The 16359-nt window shown below is 46.7% G+C and overlaps 1 protein-coding gene across 1 annotated transcript in view; it reads right to left on the reverse strand.

Moving 5' to 3' along the window:
• Positions 1 to 16359, reverse strand: part of TLL1 (tolloid like 1) — a 201677-nt gene that overhangs the window by 55650 nt on the left and 129668 nt on the right. Inside the window, exons 4-5 of the mRNA XM_073644330.1 lie at positions 14647 to 14727; positions 14375 to 14527 (exon numbers count right to left, since the gene is read on the reverse strand). Coding sequence (XP_073500431.1) covers positions 14375 to 14527; positions 14647 to 14727 — 234 coding nt within the window. The remainder of the gene's footprint in view (positions 1 to 14374; positions 14528 to 14646; positions 14728 to 16359) is intronic.

Below are 16359 nucleotides of genomic sequence, written 5' to 3' on the forward strand. Positions count from 1 at the left end.
CATATACATGAGCACTCGTTTGACCCAGTGTTCTGGTCTTCTCTATAAGAAAGCTGCAAGCTGGCATGTTGGCTGGTGACTAATCTCAGAGAGAACAATGCGATCAGCAGTCCAAAATCGAGCATGTGCGATTGACGTCTTTCCCAACCATTAGTTGTCCATACACATTACAAAGTCAAGTGCCCACACACATTAGAACGTGGACCGAACCCGCTGATATCGGCGGGTTTGGCCGACATTAGCCTAATGAGTATGGAGGCCTTTACTCTCATTAATGCTACTGTAGACCTGGGAGCTCCAAGAACACAGAATTGTTTGGGACTATAACCTTAGAAACATTCATAGGCATAGTTACACTTTGCTAAATGTGTCTCTTGGAGTTACATGGAAACAATATTCCCCTGGCATAAATTAAATTTTGTGTAAGAAAGTATAGTGGACTTTATTTTTACACTATAGAAAAAAGTAATTAAAGAAAAAAAAATTATAGATAGATAGATAGATAGATAGATAGATAGATAGATAGATAGATAGATAGTGTATAAATATGCTGGGCCGGAAAATATTAAACAGATATTCTTTACATTCGATGGGCGCATGGGGACCTATGAACAGATTCAGTGGGTTTGCCAAAAAAATGAACAGTGCACAAGTGTCAACAGTCTTATATCCACATAATTTGGTGAGGCAAAGTTCCATAATTAAAGCTTCAGAATTGCACTTTATGAATCTTTTAAGCTCCCAAAATACAGTCATCTGACCTTCCCAGCTACAAACAAATGTATACATGTGTATATAAACATGCACACACATCTTTTTCTTATTTTGAGAATGTCTTCTCTAGAATTATGTCAGTTCTGATCTCCAGTGTGGATTACTATGCAGTTTAATGTTCACCACGTGCTTTAAGAGGCTGAATTCTGTTGTAGGATTAATGATACCAGAATAGATTCCCTCTTAACCTTCATCTTGGCCACACACAGGCATGTGCCGAGTGCCATGTATACAATCATTGTATTACTCAAGGCAAGAGGAAATAATGACGACAATAAACAAATCTTATTAAAAAAAAAAGCTTTAAAAGTTGCATTAGTATTTTTCTTTTTTTTTTCTTCAGTCTTGACTTTATGTTTTCTGTAACTTCTTTTTTAGGATCACTCAAGATTAGATCCACATCAATACAGAGAACAGTCTATATACTTGAGAGGTGGCATAAAGAATCACTCCCATGAAATTATTTCTTCTGTAAACCTGACGAAATGTGTATGCAATGTAAGGGCGTTAATAAACTCAGCAATTGCAGTCTTCCCCGATTTCCTGTGCCGCTTCGGTCTTCTTCTCAATCACTTGACTGCAATTCCGACTTGCCAGATCACACTGGGGTTTATATGTAAGCAGGCAGTCCTTTTCACGATGTAAGCCTATGGAACTTCGTGCTGACGCTGCATAGATTTATGTTGTAAAAGCGACTGGGGTCTATGTGTGAGCTGGAAAGTCAGAATAGAATCACTATTTTTCCCCATCAAATGTAAAACAATTTAAATAAAAATACACATATTTGGTATCGCTGTGTTCAGAAATGTCAGATCTATCAAGATATGAAATAAATCAATCCAATTGGTAAACAGTGTAATGAAAAAAAAAACAGTCTCCAGAATTGAGCCTTTTTGTTCATCACAACATTGCAATAAAATGTAAGAAGAAGTGATCAAAACATTGAATCTAACCCAAAATAGTGGCAATGAAAATGTCAGCTCAGGGCTAGTGTTGAGCATTCCGATACTGAAATATCGGGTATCGGCCGATATTCGCGGTATCGGAATTCCGATACTTAATTCCGATACTATTGCAATATCGTATACCGGAATCGGAAGTTCCCATAATGCAATGAGACATTTTCATTTTATTCAGCCAATGAGGATCCTAAGAAGTGTGGGCACATCCTGTTAGGCATGTAGGCATCTTAACTAATGGCATGGCTGTGATTGGCTGCTGAAATGATGTCATGATGCACTATAAAAGCCACCGCCGCCATTTTGAGCTCACTCTGCTGTGAATTCAGTTAGGGATAGGACGCTGTTGTTCTGAGGGACAGTTTTAGCTACCTATTTGCTCTATACTGCTTTACCCAAGCTACTTTCTAAATCACTGTGCCTTGCAGTGCTAGTGCACAGTTCCCTGTGCTGTTCACCGCTATCTGCAAGGTCTGTGTGTGTGAGTGCAGCTCACCCTGTAGTGTGTGCTTCAGCCAAGTCTGGTTGTAGTGCACTCAGTGTGTGTCACTGCCTCATACATTGTCCTTTTTTGCCAATTCATAATTTTTCCTGATATCTCCTATTAGTGTGGTGGTTCCATCTGTATTCAGCTAAATTGGTTCCAAACACACTATATAGGAGTAGATAGAGAAATTTTTTTCCGTCTTGCAGCACTAGTGCACAGTGCTCTGCATCTGTACTGTTCACCGCTGTCTGCAAGGTCTGGTGTGTGAGTGCAGCTCACCCTGTAGTGTGTGCTTCAACCCCGTCTGGTTGTAGTGCACTCAGTGTGTGTCACTGCCTCATACATTGTCCTTTATTGCCAATTCATAATTTTTCCTGATATCTCCTATTAGTGTGGTGGTTCCATCTGTATTCAGCTAAATTGGTTCCAAACACACTATATAGGAGTAGATAGAGAAATTTTTTTCCGTCTTGCAGCACTAGTGCACAGTGCTCTGCATCTGTACTGTTCACCGCTGTCTGCAAGGTCTGGTGTGTGAGTGCAGCTCACCCTGTAGTGTGTGCTTCAACCCCGTCTGGTTGTAGTGCACTCAGTGTGTGTCACTGCCTCATACATTGTCCTTTATTGCCAATTCATAATTTTTCCTGATATCTCCTATTAGTGTGGTGGTTCCATCTGTATTCAGCTAAATTGGTTCCAAACACACTATATAGGAGTAGATAGAGAATTTTTTTTCCGTCTTGCAGCACTAGTGCACAGTGCTCTGCATCTGTACTGTTCACCGCTGTCTGCAAGGTCTGGTGTGTGAGTGCAGCTCACCCTGTAGTGTGTGCTTCAACCCCGTCTGGTTGTAGTGCACTCAGTGTGTGTCACTGCCTCATACATTGTCCTTTATTGCCAATTCATAATTTTTCCTGATATCTCCTATTAGTGTGGTGGTTCCATCCATATTCAGCTAAATTGATTCCAAACACACTATATAGGAGTAGATAGAGGAGCCTTTCTGCAGCATTGGGCCCTGCAGCCCCAGCCAGATTAGTATTAGCCTATTTTTTGCAGCCTCATCTATTGCATTGTAGGTTACCTTCCTACATTGTAATAGCTACAAAAAGTTTGTGATACTATCGTTATTACATCTTTAGGCACATCCAGTGTCTTTTTGTGACAAAAAAAACCTAAATAAAGTTCACCAAACACTCCACTTTACAGTTGTGTAGGCCACATTAGCTCATATTAAAGTCTAGTCCACACTTTATAAAATTAGTGTTTCTTATACCTGTTAGCAGCTGTTCAGGAATAAGCACACTAAGCCCTTAGTACTTTTCTGCCTATCTTTATCAGTCTACCAAGATGAAGAAGGCAGGGAGTAAGGCATGTGGTCGTGGTCGTGGGCGTGGGCGTGGAGTTTCTGCAGGGAGAGGACGTGAGGATTCTGTGCCTGCAGGGAGAGGACGTGGGGATTCTGTGCCTGCTGCGGGCACCAGTGACTCAGCATCCCCCAGTTTTACCAGGGAACAGTCCTTTATGCGCAGCTTTGTAGGAGCTAGCCGTACCCCACTGCTGCGCGAGGACCAAATTGAAGCCGTTGTCGGATGGATGGCAGCTAACGCATCGACTTCAATTAGTTCCAGATCCTCTCAGGTCCTGAGCACTGAAGAGCACCCATCTGTCTCTTCACCACCTGCCAAATTGCCCAGGCAGTCAGAGAGCCCTGGACAGGAGCCATCTCTACTTCTGTTCTCTGAATCTCTTGGCTTGGAAAGAGGGGGCCAGCCAAGCAGAATTCGAGAATTTGAAGAAGAGGTAGTATGCAGTGATGCGCAACCGTTTTGTCTCTCTGAATCTGAAGAGGCGGGTGGGCCAGTGCCTATGGTCAGCAGCACACCTCAGTACGCATCTGATGATGAGACTCAGGTGCCACTTTCTGGTGCGTACTGTGCTGTCGAGACTACCCAGGAGAAGCAGTTGTTTGAAGAGGGTGGTGTAGATGATGAGGTCCTTGACCCATCATGGCGTGAGGGACAGGAAGGTGGTGGGAGCAGCTCTGAGGAAGAGATTCCCCGAACGGCCCAAAAAGGAGGGAGAGGGAGGGGGCAGACTTGGTTGCCTGTAGCCTCCACTTCGGCACCCATTAGGAGCATGGCTCTTCCAAAATCCAAAGCGGGCGCTCCCAAGACTTGCAGTGCCTGGTCCTTTTTTGACACAGTTGCAGATGACATTTGCTTTGTCAAATGCAAGCTGTGTAATCAGAAGGTGAAAAGAGGGAAAAGTGTCAGCAACCTCAATACCACAAATATGTGGAAACATGTGCGGACCAAGCACGTGGTGGAGTTACACAAACACACTGAAGACCTAGGCCAACCTACAGCGCCACCTACCACCTCTTCAGCTCGTGTTGTAGCCTCTTCCTCCAGCTCACACACAGCTGGTTCGGCTTCCTCACAGGATCGCCATGGAAGAATCTCTGGCACTGTTGTACAGAGACACAGTGTAATTCCACCCACAGCACCACTTTCCCAGTCATCCTCACACTCCCAGGCCAGTCTACAGCCATCGTTAGCACAGGCATGGGAGAAAAGGCGCCCATACTCGGCAAACCACCCCCGAGCACAGGCTCTGAATGCTGGCATTGCTAAACTACTGGCCCTTGAAATGCTATCATTCAGGCTGGTGGAGACTGACACATTCCGTAACTTTATGGCATTGGCAGTCCCACAATACAACGTGCCCAGCCGCTTTTATTTCAGCAGGCAAGCCGTCCCTGCCCTGCAACATCATGTGGAGGGAAAAATTAAACATGCGCTACAAAACGCCGTCAGTAGCAAGGTCCACCTGACCACTGATGCGTGGACCAGTAAGCATGGACAGGGACGATACCTTTCCCTCACTGCCCATTGGGTAAATGTTGTGGAGCCGGGTACAGATCTTGAGAGTGGCGCTGTACGTGTTCTGCCAACTCCAAGGATTGCAGGAATCCAGTCTGTACACATTGACTCCTCCTTATACTCCAGTTCCTCTGAATCAGCGCTGCAGGAGCCGTCACGGTCTACCTCCACATCGACCCGTGAACGGTTACCTGTTATGATGATCGATATGAGCACAGCCGTGGCCAAACGTCAACAGGCCGTATTAAAATTAATTTCTTTGGGGAATCGAAGCCACACAGCGCAGGAGCTCTGGAATGCCATCAAGCAGCAGAGTGACGTGTGGTTTGTGCCAGCGAATCTCCAGCCAGGCATGGTAGTGTGTGACAATGGCCGAAATCTGGTGGCAGCTCTGGGCCTAGGCAACCTCACTCACATCCCATGTCTGGCACATGTGCTCAACTTGGTCGTGCAGAGTTTTTTGAGGGACTATCCGGATCTTGATGCACTGCTTCACAAGGTCCGCATAGAGTGCGCTCACTTGCGGCGTTCCAGCAATGCAAGATCACGCATTGCAGCTCTGCAGCGCCGATTATGTCTTCCGGAACATCGCATCATATGTGACCTACCCACCAGGTGGAATTCAACGTTACATATGTTGGAGAGGTTGTGTGAGCAGCAGGCAGCAGTAATGGAGTACCAGCTGCAGCAGGCGCAAACAAGTCGCAGTGCGCGCCGTTCACACTTCACCACCACTGAGTGGGCCTCTATGAAGGACATTTGCCACGTTTTGCGTGCCTTCGATTATTCCACGCGGATGGCGAGTGCAGATGATGCACTAGTCAGCATGACTATCCCCCTTATCTGCCTGCTTGAAAAAACACTGCAAGCACTAAGGGACGAGGTTTTGGAAGAGGTGGAGGATGAGGAGTCACAAATGCCATCTGCTTCTCTACAGTCTGCGCAATGTGGTTCCTCACAAAGGCCTAGGCAGGGGACACTTTGTGAGGAGGATGAGGAGGAGTCAATGGATGAGGAAGACATCTGTCCAGAGGAGGGAGGTACACAATGCTCTAGTAGTCAGTATCTAGAGCGAGGGTGGGGTGATGCAGAGCAGGCAGAGATCACGCCTCAAGCAGGGGACAGCGTTTCTTGGCCAGTTGGCAGTCTGCAGCACATGGTTGATTTCATGCTGCAGTGCCTCAGAAACGACCGCCGCATCGCCCACATTCTCAACACGGCTGATTATTGGGTGTCCACCCTCCTAGATCCTCGCTACCGGGACAACTTACAAAGCCTCATAACACCATTGAACCGGGAGCGTAAAATGCGGGAGTACCAAGACGCACTGGTGCATTCCATCATGTTCTCCATTCCAACCGAGAGCAGTGCTGCTAGTGCTTTACAAAGCAGCTCAGTGCGTCGAGGCAGTGGAGGAAGCTCTGCACAAAGAGGGAGCAGAAGCAGCGCCTCAGCACAAGGCAAGACCAGTATGGCCGAAATGTGGCAAAGTTTTGTGTCCCCGCCGCCACAAATGTCTACACCATCACAGACAGCTCCAGTCAGCAGGAGGCAACGTTTCCGTTAGATGGTGACAGACTACATGTCTTGCCCTCTTAGTGTACTCCCAGACGGCTCTTCTCCCTTCAAGTTTTGGGTCTGTAAGCTGGATACATGGCCAGAGCTTAGTCAGTATGCACTGGAGGTGCTAGCTTGCCCTGCTGCTAGTGTATTATCGGAACGCGTCTTTAGTGCCGCAGGTGGTGTACTAACAGACCGTCGCATGCGACTATCCTCCGATAACGTTGACCGGCTTACTTTTCTCAAAATGAACAAGGCCTGGATCTCTCATGAATTTGCCAGTCCTCTTCCAGAATAAATAATTGGTTGGCAACAGTATCCAGGTCTCCTGTTCTGTTCATGTTTCTACCACCTGAACTGTAATCCCTGAGCTCCAACACCGCCAGTTGGCGCTCGGAAGTGCCGTCTGCACAGTCAACACTTGCTGCCGTGTTATTGGGGTTCAGTAACGTCAGCTGTTCTCCTGCTGTGCGGACGGCAATTTCTCCTGATTTGTCCACATCCACTGTACTACACATTCTAAAGTTGCTCCAATTACTCCTCTGGCTCCTCTGTTTTCATTCTTATCCCTGGGCTCCAGCACCGCCAGTTGGCGCTCGGAAGTGCTGTCTGCACAGTCAACACTTGCTACCATGTTATTGGGGTTCAGTAACGTCAGCTGTTCCCCTGCTGTGCGGACGGCAATTTCTCCTGCTCTGTCCACATTCTCACTACTACAGATTTTAAAGTTGCTCCAATTACACCTCTGGCTCCTCTGTTTTCAGTATTATCCCTGAGCTCCAACACCGCCAGTTGGCGCACGGAAGTGCCGTCTGCACAGTCAACACTTGCTGCCGTGTTATTGGGGTTCAGTAACGTCAGCTGTTCCCCTGCTGTGCGGACGGCAATTTCTCCTGCTCTGTCCACATTCTCACTACTACAGATTTTAAAGTTGCTCGAATTACACCTCTGGCTCCTCTGTTTTCATTCTTATCCCTGGGCTCCAGCACCGCCAGTTGGCGCTCGGAAGTGCTGTCTGCACAGTCAACACTTGCTACCATGTTATTGGGGTTCAGTAACGTCAGCTGTTCCCCTGCTGTGCGGACGGCAATTTCTCCTGCTCTGTCCACATTCTCACTACTACAGATTTTAAAGTTGCTCCAATTACACCTCTGGCTCCTCTGTTTTCATTCTTATCCCTGGGCTCCAGCACCGCCAGTTGGCGCTCGGAAGTGCCGTCTGCACAGTCAACACTTGCTGCGGTGTTATTGGGGTTCGGTAACGTCAGCTGTTCCCCTGCTGTGTTCACGGCAATTTCTCCTGCTCTGTCCATATTCACTGTGCTACTTATTTAAAACTTGCTCCAATTACACCTCTGGCTCCTCCGTTTTTAGTATTTACCCTGGGCTCCAATACCGCTAGTTGCTGCTCAGAAGTGCCGTCTGCACAGTCAACGCTTGCTCCAGTGTTATTGGGATTCAGTAACGTCAGCTGATCCCCAGCTGTGTGTCCGGCAAATTCTCCTGCTTTGTCCACATCCACTGTAGTACGGATTTAAAACCTCCTCCAAATACACCTCTGGCTCTTCTGTTTTTAGTATTTACCCTGGGCTCCAGCACCGCCAGCTGGTTCTCGGCAGTTCCATTGGCTCTTGTACCTTCTGCTACCCATCCGGGTTCCAGTACCGTCAGCTGGTTCTCGGCAGTGTCTTTGGCACGGGTACTCCCTCCTGCCCAGCCTGGTTCCAGCATGCCAGCTGTTTCCGGGTAGTGTCAACGTCACTTTGCCTCCAATGCGTTGTCCTGTCGTGTTGCGGTCGGGTTAGCCGACTCTATGGTGCCTGCAGTTTAGGTGACTCCTATGTGGGCTGCGGGATCTGGCAATGAAGGCTGGTTCCATAGTGCCAATAGGACAAGCACCCTCTGTAGGACTGTGGGTTTTGGTAACTGCGGCCGGCTCGCGGCCTTGAACTTTTTTTTTACATGGGTACCTTCTGCTACCCATCCGGGTTCCAGTACCGTCAGCTGGTTCTCGGCAGTGCCTTTGGATTAGGTGCCTCCTTCTCGGTATCCAAGTTCCACCAACGTCTGCTGGTCCTTGGTAGTGCTTTCTGGCACAGGTACCTCCTGCTTAGTAACCGAGTTCCAGTAACATCAGCTGGTCCTCGGTAGTTCCATTGGCTCTTGTACCTTCTGCTACCCATCCGGGTTCCAGTACCGTCAGCTGGTCCTCGGTAGTTCCATTTGCTCTTGTATCTTCTGCTACCCATCCGGGTTCCAGTACCGTCAGCTGGTCCTCGGTAGTTCCATTTGCTCTTGTATCTTCTGCTACCCATCCGGGTTCCAGTACCGTCAGCTGGTTCTCGGCAGTGCCTTTGGATTAGGTGCCTCCTTCTCGGTATCCAAGTTCCACCAACGTCTGCTGGTCCTTGGTAGTGCTTTCTGGCACAGGTACCTCCTGCTTAGTAACCGAGTTCCAGTAACATCAGCTGGTCCTCGGTAGTTCCATTGGCTCTTGTACCTTCTGCTACCCATCCGGGTTCCAGTACCGTCAGCTGGTCCTCGGTAGTTCCATTTGCTCTTGTATCTTCTGCTACCCATCCGGGTTCCAGTACCGTCAGCTGGTTCTCGGCAGTGTCTTTGGCACGGGTACTCCCTCCTGCCCAGCCTGGTTCCAGCACGCCAGCTGTTTCCGGGTAGTGTCAACGTCACTTTGCCTCCAATGCGTTGTCCTGTCGTGTTGCGGTCGGGTTAGCCGACTCTATGGTGCCTGCAGTTTAGGTGACTCCTATGTGGGCTGCGGGATCTGGCAATGAAGGCTGGTTCCATAGTGCCAATAGGACAAGCACCCTCTGTAGGACTGTGGGTTTTGGTAACTGCGGCCGGCTCGCGGCCTTGAACTTTTTTTTTACATGGGTACCTTCTGCTACCCATCCGGGTTCCAGTACCGTCAGCTGGTTCTCGGCAGTGCCTTTGGATTAGGTGCCTCCTTCTCGGTATCCAAGTTCCACCAACGTCTGCTGGTCCTTGGTAGTGCTTTCTGGCACAGGTACCTCCTGCTTAGTAACCGAGTTCCAGTAACATCAGCTGGTCCTCGGTAGTTCCATTGGCTCTTGTACCTTCTGCTACCCATCCGGGTTCCAGTACCGTCAGCTGGTCCTCGGTAGTTCCATTTGCTCTTGTATCTTCTGCTACCCATCCGGGTTCCAGTACCGTCAGCTGGTTCTCGGCAGTGTCTTTGGCACGGGTACTCCCTCCTGCCCAGCCTGGTTCCAGCACGCCAGCTGTTTCCGGGTAGTGTCAACGTCACTTTGCCTCCAATGCGTTGTCCTGTCGTGTTGCGGTCGGGTTAGCCGACTCTATGGTGCCTGCAGTTTAGGTGACTCCTATGTGGGCTGCGGGATCTGGCAATGAAGGCTGGTTCCATAGTGCCAATAGGACAAGCACCCTCTGTAGGACTGTGGGTTTTGGTAACTGCGGCCGGCTCGCGGCCTTGAACTTTTTTTTTACATGGGTACCTTCTGCTACCCATCCGGGTTCCAGTACCGTCAGCTGGTTCTCGGCAGTGCCTTTGGATTAGGTGCCTCCTTCTCGGTATCCAAGTTCCACCAACGTCTGCTGGTCCTTGGTAGTGCTTTCTGGCACAGGTACCTCCTGCTTAGTAACCGAGTTCCAGTAACATCAGCTGGTCCTCGGTAGTTCCATTGGCTCTTGTACCTTCTGCTACCCATCCGGGTTCCAGTACCGTCAGCTGGTCCTCGGTAGTTCCATTTGCTCTTGTATCTTCTGCTACCCATCCGGGTTCCAGTACCGTCAGCTGGTTCTCGGCAGTGTCTTTGGCACGGGTACTCCCTCCTGCCCAGCCTGGTTCCAGCACGCCAGCTGTTTCCGGGTAGTGTCAACGTCACTTTGCCTCCAATGCGTTGTCCTGTCGTGTTGCGGTCGGGTTAGCCGACTCTATGGTGCCTGCAGTTTAGGTGACTCCTATGTGGGCTGCGGGATCTGGCAATGAAGGCTGGTTCCATAGTGCCAATAGGACAAGCACCCTCTGTAGGACTGTGGGTTTTGGTAACTGCGGCCGGCTCGCGGCCTTGAACTTTTTTTTTACATGGGTACCTTCTGCTACCCATCCGGGTTCCAGTACCGTCAGCTGGTTCTCGGCAGTGCCTTTGGATTAGGTGCCTCCTTCTCGGTATCCAAGTTCCACCAACGTCTGCTGGTCCTTGGTAGTGCTTTCTGGCACAGGTACCTCCTGCTTAGTAACCGAGTTCCAGTAACATCAGCTGGTCCTCGGTAGTTCCATTGGCTCTTGTACCTTCTGCTACCCATCCGGGTTCCAGTACCGTCAGCTGGTCCTCGGTAGTTCCATTTGCTCTTGTATCTTCTGCTACCCATCCGGGTTCCAGTACCGTCAGCTGGTTCTCGGCAGTGTCTTTGGCACGGGTACTCCCTCCTGCCCAGCCTGGTTCCAGCACGCCAGCTGTTTCCGGGTAGTGTCAACATCACTTTGCCTCCAATGCGTTGTCCTGTCGTGTTGCGGTCGGGTTAGCCGACTCTATGGTGCCTGCAGTTTAGGTGACTCCTATGTGGGCTGCGGGATCTGGCAATGAAGGCTGGTTCCATAGTGCCAATAGGACAAGCACCCTCTGTAGGACTGTGGGTTTTGGTAACTGCGGCCGGCTCGCGGCCTTGAACTTTTTTTTTACATGGGTACCTTCTGCTACCCATCCGGGTTCCAGTACCGTCAGCTGGTTCTCGGCAGTGCCTTTGGATTAGGTGCCTCCTTCTCGGTATCCAAGTTCCACCAACGTCTGCTGGTCCTTGGTAGTGCTTTCTGGCACAGGTACCTCCTGCTTAGTAACCGAGTTCCAGTAACATCAGCTGGTCCTCGGTAGTTCCATTGGCTCTTGTACCTTCTGCTACCCATCCGGGTTCCAGTAACATCAGCTGGTCCTCGGTAGTTCCATTGGCTCTTGTACCTTCTGCTACCCATCCGGGTTCCAGTACCGTCAGCTGGTTCTCGGCAGTGCCTTTGGATTAGGTGCCTCCTTCTCGGTATCCAAGTTCCACCAACGTCTGCTGGTCCTTGGTAGTGCTTTCTGGCACAGGTACCTCCTGCTTAGTAACCGAGTTCCAGTAACATCAGCTGGTCCTCGGTAGTTCCATTGGCTCTTGTACCTTCTGCTATCCATCCGGGTTCCAGTACCGTCAGCTGGTCCTCGGTAGTTCCTCAGCTTTCTTGTACCTTCTGCTACATTTCCAAGTTCAAGCTTTTTGAAATGGTTCTTGGTAATCACTCTGGATCTCCCTGACGAGGACCCTGAAGACGAGGACCCTGAAGACCAACCCTAAGAAGACGAGGACCCCGAAGACAATGACCCTGAAGACGAGGACCCTGAAGACCACCCCGAAGAAGACGAGGACCCTGAAGACCACCCCGAAGAAGACGAGGACCCTGAAGACCACCCCGAAGAAGACGAGGACCCCGAAGACGAGGACCCAGAAGACCAACCCGAAGAAGACGAGGACCCCGAAGACGAGGACCCCCGAAGACGACGACCCTGAAGACCACCCCGAAGAAGACCAAGAAGATGACCCTGAAGAAGTTGACCAAGAAGACAAAGAAGAGAAGACAAGCACCAAGATACAGAAAAACAAGAGACAGAAAACCAAGAAGCAGAAATACAAGAAGCTGCAGAACAAAAAGCGGAAGAACATTAAGCATAAGACTAAAAATCAGAGCAAAAGATAATATCTAAATTATAAGCAGAAGATGACTAAGCAGTGTATGGGGGTGAGTCCGTTCCTCCTCGTGGTGCCCCTGGAAAAGACCTGCTGCTGCAGGCCAAACTGAACGCGGACAAATCCTGTTGTAAATCTTTTGTGACGGGCAGAACGAAAGGTGTAATGTCCAACCTTTTATAGATAACAACTACAGGAATGCCTGTCACAAATAAGAATATGATGAAGAAGAAGAATATGAAGAAGATGAAGAAGTAGAATATGAAGAATGTAAAAAAAAGAATAATACGAAGAAGGTGAAGAAGAAGAAGGTGAAGAAGAAGTGGATGAAAAAGATGCTGAGGATGATGAAGGAGAAAGTGTGGGAGAAGTAAAAAAGAAGGTGAAGAGCATGGAAGTAGTGAAACATAAATATCTGACAAAATATAAAAATACTTAACATAGTTAATATTTCCGTAACTCAGAACATAATAAAAAAATATTAATTCCTGCTATTCCATTTGACTGGGCTAAACCTCTATGCCTTTATTGTCTCCCCCACCTCCCCCAATACATTCTACATTATTCTTAGTTGTTTTCCTTCATGTAGAAATAACCTACAAGGAAAGAAAGGGTTTATTTTAATTCCGATATTTATGTCCCATTGACTTGCATTGGTTTCCGGTATCGGAATCGGCGATATCCGATACTTTTTCGGTATCGGTCCGATCCAATCCGATCCGATATTTCCCGATATCGGAAGGTATCGCTCAACACTACTCAGGGCACAAAAAATAAGCCCTCACCCAGCCCCAGATCCCCAAAAATGAAAACGTTACGGGTCTCGGAAAATGGCGACAAAATCAAAAACTTTATACTTACAAATTTCAGAATTTTTTTTTTTAACACTTAAATAAAAAATAAACTATACATGTTCGGTATCTGCGTACTCGTACTGACTTGGAGAATCATATTGCCAAGTCAGTTTTACCATATTGTGAACATGGTAAATAAAAAACCTTTTTTTGCAATTTCACAGCACTTGGATTTTTTTTCCCATTTTCCAGTATACTATATGGTAAAATCAATGGTGCCATTTAAAAGTCGAACTCATCCCAGAAAAAACAAGCTCTCAAACGGGTATATTGTCGTACATATATAAAAAGGTTATGGCTCTTGGAAGAGGAGGAAAAATGAAAAATGGCCCGTGGGTGAAGAGGTTAATCATAAGACTGTTTACACAAATATTAAAAACACACAGAGGACTGAAGGTCCATTTACATGGAATGACCGCGGCACGATATAACCGCTGATCGGTAAACTTTTACCAGTCTGCGGTTGCTTAAATGCCTGTTTACACAGACCAAAGTAAGCGATGCACACTGAGGGATCTATACTAGGGTAAAATAGTACAATGCAATGAGATTCCTGTTTATACAGGTCAATGCATCGCTGAGAACGACTATCTTTTGTGCTGCACAAAATATAAATATTTCAGCCGATGAACAAGCGTTTTGCTCATTTATCGGGTGATCGGTAGCCTATTAGCACAGCAAGATAATCGTGAAATGAGCATATTTAACAATGTTGGGTCACCATTCCTTAGGCCACATATAATGTCACTCGGCTGACACCACACTCTCTGCTTCCCCATACAAAAGCAACACTTGACTCATCTGAGCGCTTGTTTGCTCTCTACGAGAGAGACATTGACAGACTCCTCTGGCAGTGTCTTATTTACAATGAGAACAAAATAACCCTTCTGTCATGAGGCCAGACCCTTCTGTACCCCAAGTTTCATTTGTCAGGGGAGAGTCAGGAGGCCTCCATATACTTATGTTGACTGTCAGACAACCACGCTGATATCAGCAAATGCTGACAACTTTTAGTGGGGGAGGGGGGGCTGTAATGCTGAATAATGGAGAAAAAGCTATGGGGTAACACTTTCCTCACAATGCTTTGATCTCTATAATGACAAACCATGAGTATTAACAAAAGAATGCATCTTACCAGTGAAGTTGCCCCCAATAACATATGGAATAACACCCCCAGGCCATATTCTTTCTGTTCGTGATGTAGCAGCTCTGGGAATTCTTTTCTTCTCACTTTTCCCTGAGGCTTTATGATCTGATTTTTCACCAGTTGCATTTGTGCGCTCATATCCTGTGAATTGAAATATCCATAGTCATGTGTTAAACACAATGTGTGTGTATGGTACTATTAATGTGGCTTTAAAATACTATCATGCTGATTTAAAAGGCTTATATAAATAGTTGGAATACCAGAGCCAAATCTTCTTATCCTGTCTATAAGCTGATAGAGCGCTCCTCTTTTTTTTGAAAGATCATGCTCTTCAAGGCCACCTTGAAAACATAAGAAAATTTGTTACTTGCGATCATGAAGAGTACTGCCAAACTACAAAAGCTATACGATAGACTTATAAGGAAAGCTCGTTTAGCTAAAGTCATTTTTAATCTGATTTCTAGAGGCTCAGCCAAGAAACTCTTGCTTTTTTTTTTTTTTTACCACTAAACAAGTCACGACAATGACATCATCAAATTATTATCTAAAGTGTCTCTGCTCCTTGTGACCTTCACATCTTTTGTGAAATATTGATTGGCAGCCAGACGCACTGCTTTCATCTAGAATGCATACTGCTGACTGTTTTCATCTTCTGGTAATTATTTTTTCCCAACAAGAGTCTATTATGCCATCTAAAAAAGGACACCCAAAAAATGCAGTGAACAAACTTTTTTTTTTTTTTTAAAACCTTTATTGGGTTTGAAATGGATCTGAAAAACCACATCCTTAAATCACACTAGAACAGCACAGCTCTAAGGTTGTGGTGTCTTGTAATAAGATCTCAGAGGTATTCCTGCATTGCATTATAATCAATAGCACAGAGCTTCTCAGATAGAACTGAAAACGCTAATAAAGGAAAACACAGATATTGTTTACTCTACAAATCTAACAAAAATGGGTCATGAAAAGTATAGAGAAACAGCAAAAATGAATTCTAGTCTGCACAGTCCAATTATATTCTTCCAAGAATAATGGACTGGAACTCACAAAAATAAGGTTTATAAGGTCTGGAAGTAGGGATGAGCAGACCAGTGGAAGTTCGGGTTCTGGTACCCAACCCGAGCTTTATTCCAAAGTTTGGTTCGGGTACCAGAACTTCACCCGAACTCCATTGAAAACAATGAGGACTCTGACTTTTTAGCCAGAAAATATTCACTCTCTCTTTCGTCTCCTGTAACAGACTTCCCCTGGAACTCTGAACATAGCTACGGACTTCCGGGGAAAGTCAGTGTTCGGCATTTCGCACAGGACAATAACGGTCCTATACGAATGCAAAACTTGTAAATTCGGATTCGCTCATCTCTATTTGGAACACAAGATAATGGGCATGTAAAAATGAAAGTTGGGGGAAGAATACAAAAAAAGTGAGAATGTAATTTTGACTTATCCCAAAGTTAATTCTAGCCACAACTTAAACTGTGATTTTCTGTTTGCCTAAAAGTGGCCATACACACTAGTTAGTAGGGCTCAACAACAATAGCGACAATAGCCTCAATTTTGTTACATCTATAAATACTAGACAATATTACAGCGATGGGTGACAAAAAAAAGGGATAAATATATCAACTTACCAACAGGCATAACTAAATATATACAGTGGGGAGAGAAGGGGAAAGAAATTAACCTTTTAGAATCCTCCATAGTTCTGAAAGGATTACTAATAAAATGTGGTCTGGTGGTCATTCAAATCACAATTATAGACCAACACATCTAAGTAAAATATTAACATATGTAGGAAAGCCAGGTAGGCTAGGGTTAAATCCTAGCTCTACAGGCTCTGATTTTTTGCGCCTGGCTGGCTCTGCATATAACCAGGCTAGTTGTTCACCTTAGTCAGTCAGCTAGGGAAGCTGACCAGAGTGGATTTGTGTTGAAGCTAAAGAGAGGGACAAGCCCAAATCTCTCTCTGAGAA

The sequence above is a fragment of the Phyllobates terribilis genome, unplaced genomic scaffold, assembly GCF_046119375.1.
Source record: "Phyllobates terribilis strain yellow unplaced genomic scaffold, ASM4611937v1 Scaffold_1__5_contigs__length_1240528914, whole genome shotgun sequence".
Lineage (NCBI taxonomy): Eukaryota > Metazoa > Chordata > Amphibia > Anura > Dendrobatidae > Phyllobates > Phyllobates terribilis.